Source organism: Propithecus coquereli, unplaced genomic scaffold, assembly GCF_000956105.1.
Source record: "Propithecus coquereli isolate 6110/MARCELLA unplaced genomic scaffold, Pcoq_1.0 Scaffold316, whole genome shotgun sequence".
NCBI classification, from domain to species: domain Eukaryota; kingdom Metazoa; phylum Chordata; class Mammalia; order Primates; family Indriidae; genus Propithecus; species Propithecus coquereli.
This window is the reverse complement of record NW_012148797.1, coordinates 2,449,887-2,458,791: the sequence shown is the minus strand read 5'-3', so window position 1 is coordinate 2,458,791 and position 8,905 is coordinate 2,449,887. Positions and strand designations below refer to the sequence as shown.

General features: G+C 43.4%; 1 protein-coding gene across 1 annotated transcript in view; it reads right to left on the bottom strand.

The window, feature by feature from the left end:
* HSP90B1 (heat shock protein 90kDa beta (Grp94), member 1) overlaps positions 1–7,023 on the bottom strand; it is an 18,657-nt gene extending 11,634 nt beyond the window's left edge. The window contains exons 1-5 of the mRNA XM_012650260.1: positions 6,793–7,023; positions 5,734–5,836; positions 4,945–5,086; positions 4,131–4,247; positions 2,807–3,138 (exon numbers count right to left, since the gene is read on the bottom strand). Of these exons, the coding sequence (XP_012505714.1) occupies positions 2,807–3,138; positions 4,131–4,247; positions 4,945–5,086; positions 5,734–5,836; positions 6,793–6,841 (743 nt within the window). The 5' untranslated portion in view covers positions 6,842–7,023. The remainder of the gene's footprint in view (positions 1–2,806; positions 3,139–4,130; positions 4,248–4,944; positions 5,087–5,733; positions 5,837–6,792) is intronic.
* Positions 7,024–8,905: the final 1,882 nt, after the last annotated feature.

Sequence of the window (8,905 nt, the reverse complement as noted above, 5' to 3'; positions counted from 1 at the left end):
AATATTATCTCACCCCAGTTAGAATGGCTACTATCTCTAGCCAGGGCCTAGGAGTGAGACTCTGTCTCAAAAAAAAAAAAAAAAAAAGAAAAGAAATGGGCAAAGGAAATAAAAAAAGATATGTATGCTCATGGAAACTAGGTATTGGGTAGACTTGTTTTAAGGAGTGAGCAGCAGAAAGCAAATTTTGTAGAAAAACTAAAGAAAGAAAAAACCTATTGCTGGGAGCAATGACAATTTTTAAAAAAACCTGAATCCACTGGACTCAGCAATAAAGTTCACTGGTGAGTTATTTCAATGGAAAGGTGGATATGGTTGAGCGCAGTGGCTCAGGCCTGTAATCTTAGCGCTCTGGGAGGCTGAGGTGGAGGATCGCTTAAGGCTAAGAGTTCGAGACCAGCCTGGGCAACACAGTGAGACCTCATCTCTACAATAAATTTTTAAAAATTAAAAAGAGAAAGGTGAATAAATTAAAAAATAGACTTGGCTGGGCTGAGGCATGAACAGAAGGTGGGGTAGCAGCAAAGGCAAGCACACTTTTTAAAGTTCAACTGTAAGAGGGGAGAGAGAGAGAGAGAAAGTGTGGGCCAGATGGTAGAAGGGGACATGGCACTACCTGCCTTTCTTTCTTCCCCACCAGAGACTTGAACTTTGACACATTGAGGGAGGGGAGAGTGAGGTGTGAGGGAAAGGCTGAAAGATGGGGAAATGGACTAATGTATGCTTAGCCTCTGAGGAGGTAGGCTCAGACAACATATCAGAAGCAGAGAGATCAGCTTTAGGCGAAAAAAATATAGAACACCTCTCCACTGTAGGAGGACAGACAGAATTACATCAGTTAACACTTATCAGATGCTAATCTCATGATCTCATTTAATCCTCATAAAATCTCTTATAAGGGTAAAGCAGTAGCTAATTTAGGAGTAGGAACAGGGTAAGTATAAAACTGAACTGTCTCATGCTTCTATTTTATTGGTTAAATATAGGATGAAGTCAAATAATAAAAGCAGGATCTTGACCTTGTCACTTCCCTGCCTTCTTTCCTCTTTTCTTTTTCCTTTGGTCATTCTGAACTTTGATGGGCCATACCCTCATGCTTCTGGATCTTCATATACACTGTGCTTGCTGCCTAGGATATCTGAACCCAACATCACTATTTCAGAAAGGCCTTCTGATGCCCTTTCCTTGAAAAAGTAGGGCAGTGTGCCTTAGCTTCCTTCCGAGCACTTGTCACTCTGAGATTACTTCCTGTGTTTCTTCCTCACTAGAATGAGCCCTGTGTGAAAAAGGGGACTACATCTGTCTTATTCTCCGCTGTAGCCCTGACCCTAGCACATGACAAGCACTTATACGAGTATCTGACGAGCCAATGGAGGGGTAAGAGGACTTGAAGAAAAAGGGCACTTTTGCTCAAGGAAAGCAGAACCTGTTGTAAAGTTTCATTATGATCAACTACCCATGCTACCTGCATGAAACTGTCCCAATTATCCTTCTTCATTCATATAAATACCTGCTATTTAAGTGTCAGGCTCTGAGAATGGAGCTGCCAATAGAACGTTTATCTTCACAGAGCTTATATCCAGATAACTGCACTTGTCTCTTAGCACCCTAAGACATTAACACCTCTTGGGACATCATTTTCAATTTGTTTCTGTAGGAATAATTTACCTATCCTCCCCGACACCAGCACAGTGTCTTAAAAAGAGAACACCTAAGTATAACTCTTAGTGATGCCTCCAGATAAGATCTGGAGATGTGAACGTTATTAACAAAGGCAGAGAAAGGTAAACTGGGAACAATAAGTTAGCAAAAGTACTAAAATGCAGTCATCTAATTAGTCTTCATTTAAAAAACATCTGTGACAATGAAGACAGGAAATGTCACCTTATAGAATGAAGATTGGTCAAAATGATAGATTTGCTTCTTTCATACTCGAAGATTTAAAACCCTGTATGTCGAGAAAATTTTTTTAAGAAAAAAAAAAATTGAAGCTGTAGGCACATTTTCTAACTGACTTGGCAGGACTTGGCAAGTCACTTGATCTCTGAAATGGAATGTCCTTATCTCCAAGATGGTAAAATTTTTGAAAAAGGCAAAAAGCTGCCCAGTCTACTTCGCAGTGCAAAAGGCACCAAGAGCTACTATAGGATATAAGATCTGTCTAATCTATACAAACAGTTTTTGGCTTAAAAGAAATTCCAATACAAATTCAATAGTTTTTAACTATGCTCAAATGAGATATTTTCTGCCAAAGAGCTTTCATAACTTTCTTTCATAACTTTTTTTTAAGCCCTTTATCTCTCTTCCTCTTCTCTCCCAAGCCACCCAAGCCCTGGTTGCTACCAAATATCTTGAATAGTCACCTGAAGTCTCCTCTCATACCGTCCTGCCACCCTACACGTCACCTTCAGAAATCTTTTTAAAAGTTCAAATTCTATCAATTGCCACCAACTGAGAATTCCTTTAATCCTGCGAACATGCTGTGCCTCCATGCCTTATCCAGGGTGCTCCAGAGACCTAAAGTGCTTTTCTAACCTGGAAAATTGACCAAGCCTCCTCTCTCCTCTGTGAGGCCTCCAATTTGCCTTCTCCCCTGGGAGAGCTAACACTTCCTACTTTATGCCCTTCATGTACAGCAGCAATCACCGATCTTTGTGCCTGGTCCTTTGCAGTTCCTCAAATATTTCTTCAAGTGATGAGAATAGTTGTTTCCTCATTTTATAGGCAAGACAATTAAGGCCCAGAACTGGAGAGTCAAGATCCTCACTAGAGCTATTAACTCTTATTAAAAACCAGTAATACTCACGTAATTGTTGTTCCCCGTCCTAAAGTGTTTCCTCTTGGGTCAGCAATTACAGAAAATTCATTGGAGTCGGATTCCCAGATGTGCTGGGTATCATTGTTGTGTTTTGATGTGACAATAACCTTATCTGCTACAAGGAAGGCAGAATAGAAACCAACACCAAACTGGCCAATCAATTCAGAAGTTGACTGGCCATCTTCTTGCGCTTCAGTCATTTTGTTTAAAAACTCGCTTGTCCCAGATTTGGCTATGGTACCAAGGTTTTTCACCAACTCTTCCCTGGTCATTCCTACACCAGTGTCTGTGACATGCAGCAGGTTCTTCTCCTTGTCGCACTAAAAGACAAGAACCAGATAATTATATTTGTTTGATACTCACACTATATCAAGCAAATACTGAGCTATATACTGAGAAACTACCAGCTTTGGGCCCCATCAATTTGAATATAGAAAACAAAACTGAGAAGTTTTCTTCTATCTAGTATTTCATGGCCTTTTCAGAAAGTGCACATCTTAAAGTATTTGGAGTATCTGAGAAAGTATCGATACTGAATGGCAGACTGGTCTAAATGTCAAAAAGCAGAGACTGATCTAAATAAAACGAGTAATTTTTAAAGAAAAAATTCAAGAAAAATAAAATTTTATGCCTTGCCTATTTCTTTTATTAAAAACAAAAGAACCTAAATGATTCCTGTATTTGGAATTGGTGGTGATCATTAATGTTCTTCGCTGAATACTCCTGGCCTCCACCCTCCAGGAACAATCTTACACTTCTTCCATGTATGGGTGGGTGAGGCCATGTGACTAGTTCTGGCCAAGGAGTCAAAAGTGGGAACCGTGAGTTCAGCTTTCAGACTGAGCCTTTAACTGGTGTGAGACCCTCCAAGCTCTCTCTGCACGATGGCAACCAGCTACACTCCAGATGGCTGATCCTGTCTGTGTCCTGGCATGAAGATGAGGCAGAGCAAAGGCCGCAGGCAACCTGTGATTGATTTAAGCCAGTGACTGGCAAACTTTTTCTTTAAAGAACCAGATAGTAAATTTTTTAGGCTTTCTGAGCCACAGGGTCTGTCACAACGACTCAACTCTACCATTGTAGCATAAAAGCAGTCATAGGTACTATACAAATGGGCATGGCTGTGTATTTATAAAACAGGCAAAGTCAGATTTGGCCCACCAGCCACAGTTTGCTGACTCCCAAGTCTCCCAAGGATACTTGGGGGTTACATGTTACAGCAATGTAACCTAGCCTATCTTGACTGATATGGATTCCCTATCTTTTAGGATTCTTTTTCTTTAAAAGAAAAAAAAATTTATCTTACGCTTACCTTAATTTTGACCGTTAGTTCCTCATTTCCAGAAAGAGCATTTTCATCAGTGAGTGATATTAGCCTTATCTTATCTAAAGCATCAGAAGCATTTGAAATCAGTTCTCTCAGGAAAATCTAAACGCAAGCCAGATTTAATATACTTGGATTAGCCTCAAAATACACAAGACATTGAATTTACCGTCAAGCCCATTTTATTTCTCCTCTATACCTGGAAAAAGCACTCTGTAAGGAATAAGACTTCTTATGGTAAAGGAGTGGCTTTATTCTCTTGGTAAAAGGAAGCACAGTGCCTTACACAAAGGACTGCAGCAACTGTCAGGGATACCTGAACTGGTAAGAGTGGCAATACTATTCTCCTATCAGTGATCTTTAGGCATGTAATACATAAGCTTAGTTTATAATAGTTTATGTGACTGTCCTTAAGACCTGTGTTCCCCAATCCCATGAAGCTTTATCTGTATTTACAGCTGCTCCCCATCACTCAACATTTCACCCTCCACCCCCATGGGAAAATTGTCTTCCATGGAACTGGTCCCCAGTGGCAGAAAGGTTGGGCCCTGCTGCTTAAGATTCATAATTATTTAGCAGGCCATGGACTATTTGGAGGGAAAAGGAAAGAAAGGGGAAAATGTCTAACGTCTCTCCCCGCGTAAGCATCTAACAGCAATTCTTATACATAGTAGGTATTTAAACTTTGCTAACTACTTACTTGGAATTGCTAAGTTACTTTAACTTACTTAATTTACTATGAAAGTAAACAAGTATGCCACCATACACAGACAAAATATCATCCTAACCACATGTTGCTTACCTCTTTATTTTTATATAAAGAGTTGATGATAAGTTTCATCATCCTGTTAACTTCAGCTTGGAAGGCAAACTTCTCAGATTTTTCTCTAAGTTCTCTTATTTGCGATGCATTTAATCCATCCAACTGAATAGCTTCTTCCTCTCTAAGGAAATCAGTTAGATAAGCAAATACTGTATTGCTTAGTTCTTTTCAAAAACAGAGGCTTTCTGAGGAGAGCACAAGTGGCCTCTGAAGATTGTCTTGAGGGTTAAAACGGAAACCTTTATAAAATATTACTAATATATCAACTCAAAGTTGGAAATACTTGGTTCTTAAAATTGCCAGGAAAATAAACCCAACTTTACTCCACTAAAAACCAAAGTCACATTTATTTATGCTCCATGGTAAGGACTTCAAAATTTTAAGTTCGAAGAGGCCACATTTTAAAACACTGTTCAACTGACAGAAATCTCCTTTTTAAAGTTACTAAGTTTATACACTTAACAAACACAAAACCAACTGAAATGTCTTTTCTAAGGTCTTAAGCAAGTATACAGCGCTAGTACTCTGCAGTATAGACATCAAAATAGTTTTAAAAGGGATTCATTCAATTATGATCAGTCATTCTTAGGGGCAAGTTAGAAGCTACTTATGTATGCACATAACCAACCACCCTTACCATTTTTCTCTGACAATTTTTTAGGTATTTAAATACAGAGTGTTACATATTACGTGGACCTTTGGAAAAGAGCTATAAAATAAGCTATTGTAACTCACTGTTAATGTGCATAGTTTCAAATGAGCACCAACCTCTGCACTACTTCATCATCCGTCCTTGAGCCTTCTCTACTTTTACCCAGATCTTCTTCTACTGTACCATCCACATCGACTTCATCATCAGCTTTGACCGACCCTGAAGGAAGATTTAACACCCAGAAACTCTTAAACATTGTTGCTTCGAAGGAATACGATCAAATAGGACAAGGGTAGGGGTTGCAAAATTTAGTTGGTAAATATGGGAGGTGGAGATGGAAGAATGGACTCACTGGCTTAAAGACCCGATGTAAACCCAAGACAGTACATTTCCTATTAAAGCTCGGATGCTGAGGTCCCCCAGTAGGTTCCGAAATATAGAGACAGCCATCACTTCTCAACAATGCCCCGCCTATCCAGTATAAATAACGCTTAGCAGACAGATACCAGGCCTCTTTTACACCCACACGTGTTGCGCCCAGGCCGAGACACGGCGCCCCAACTGACCAAGCCAAAACTTGGACCTTCGTTATCACAAGTCAGAACACAAATAGGGTTTGTGCAACCTCTGGCGGGGGGGACTGAAATTGGGCCCGGAGTCCTGAGAAGGGGAAGAGATGTTAAGGACCGAGCGCCAGCAAGCTGAATCGAACACGCTGACACTGCCATTCTGCTGGTCCAAGGCCTCGCGTTCCTGAGACCGGCATCTAAGAAAGGAAACGCGCACACGAGGAGTCGGAAGACTGGTGGCGGGGGTCCTCGAGCTCAGAGAGCCAAAGGTTGCGGAGGCTGACGAAAGTCCTCCGGAAGGGGCGCCCGCCAAGCTCCCAGGGGAGCGAGAGCCCAAGAGAAGCCCTACCCCGAGGTCGCTGAGACCTCCAGGCTCAATACTATTGGATCAGCCGGGGACTTAAATGACTTTGCTCTCTTTTTTTTCTTTCTAGAGCAATACGAGAACAAACATAATCACCCAACCCTCTTTCGAGGAAAGGCAATGCACCCCTCTTGGCCCACCGCAGGCCCTGGTATCCCCCTCCCAGGCTCAACTCCCCCAGAACCTTCGAGAAGCGGCCGCGCTTGAGGAGGGGGGGCGTCCACTCCTCCAGGATCACTCACCAAAGGTCAGGAGGACGCAGCAGAGACCTAGCACCCACAGGGCCCTCATGGCGTGCGGCCGGTGAGTCTCAAATCCCCTTGGATCGCAGGAGCCACCTCCGCCCCCGACTCCTGGGCTGCGATCCCCACACCTCAAGCCGCGCGGTCCGCCCACTACACCCCAAGCAGGTCTGGTCGCTTTTCACCCCCACTTCTCGCGGGCGGGGGACGGGAAACACGAACCCACCAATCGTGCCGCACCACGCACCCACTGTACCCAATGGGAACTCGCGGGGGGAGCCGCAGTTCACCAATCAGAGCTGTCCAGGTGCGGTGCCCCATGCCCGAAGCGTGTCTCCTTCCGATTGGTCAGGCATAGCAGGTTTTCTCCAATCAAATGGCTCCGCGGGCCCCTCACACAGGGGACCGCCCCTTTGCCTGGGCAGCCTTGGCCTCTAAGGGAAACCGTCCAATGAACATAACCATCCTTTTCGAGAGGTCGCGGCCGAACCACTTCCGGATCCTAGAGAGCGTTTATTCCGTGATCAGGGGAAACGGTAGCCATGGCAACTCCTTCTTCACCCTTTCCTATTTACGCCTGGGGTCACGTTGGGAGTGATTCCAGCACGACTTTCGCAGTCAGCTTTCTGTTTGGCTGTGCTTCTCGGGAAAGAGAAACGCCTGAGTGGTTGAAAATCCCCCGGAGCAGTTTCGGATAGGGGTTGTGAAAAACTACAGTTCCCGGCATGCAACGTACTAGGAGGAATCACCGTATTGAATGCTGGGGATCGTAGTTTTTGGCCTCCGGACCAGCTGCGCAGTTTGGCCCTTTCTTTTACATTCTCGCAGCGTGTTTTTGAGGGAACTCTGTCCTGCGTGTTTTAGAATTCACATCTCGTTCTGATTGCAGTAGAGATCTGTGCCTATTCCAGGACTCTCCAGTGTACACAGCTTTTAGAAGCGGCCTAGAAAACCTCCATGCCTTGGCCAAGGCCGCCCTATGTTCTGGGATCCGCCTGAGTCTGGGCTCCGCCTCCGGCTTGGGAACACTCGTTTCCGAATCTAGCTTGTCGTGAGTCACTTGGGAACCCTGAGTCTTCAGCTCCTCCGCGCGTTCCGTGGGCAGAATCCCCAGGTCTCCCTGATTGGGTTTACAGAGCAGTTATTAATGCCTTCGACTCCTTAATGAAGTACAAAAGCGGTCTAAGACCTCCCTGCTGTAAGTCAGGTGGAGAGCCTGGTGGTAAAGTCCAGTCTAGTACAGAAAAGGAAATCCCTTAGGTTAACGGGTTCAGGAGGATACACCTGCAGATATTTGAAAGCAAAACCCGTGGTGCTGCAAATGAGAACGGGATTGCAGCTTCGTAACTTCTTAGAAGTACCCTGTAGGCGTTCAGGAGAACACGTAAAACGCCAGGTGTCTTTCTTGTCAGGAAAGTCCGTCACACTCACTAAGCTTGTGCCTTGGGATATATTATCTACGTCCCTTTAACCTAGCCTTTACCTACCTTCTATCTGCACCTGTGCCCATCTGCAATGTATACTCCCTTCCTTCTTGCTTCTTCCAGCAAAACTGAACTTTGAATTTGTTTTCAATCATCCAAATTCCTAAAGACAAGCTTCTCAGTGATTGTCATAGTCTTTTACAACTTCCCTTATTTAGGTTTGCCAATCTTGATTCTGTGGTTGGCGTTTCTACTTTGTGGTATTATTTACATCTGCCCAATTTGCCTACAGTTGTTATTAGTAAGCAAAAGGTAGTTTACAAAGCATGCTTTCTTTATGCTTCTGGGCTTGCACCTTTTTGTTTCTTTGTGGAATATACTAGGGTGTGAATTACATTCAGAAATCTCAGTTGCATTTTTGTATGTTTTACTCTTTTTTTTAAGAAAAAATGAATTCCTTCACTTTTTTGCATTTCACAGCTCATTCTTCACCCTTTTCTCTAGTTATGAACAAATAAGCAACCAGTTCTGAAACTGCAAATGCCATCTTATCTGGTCAGTGGTGGGGAGTTTGTGCTGCACCTGGAGGGAACTGAGAATGAGACATGCCCTTCAAAATAGAGCCACTGCTTGTGAGTAGATGTTTCTACAGCTGACTGGGAATTCATGAGGCAGGCAGAGCACCAGAC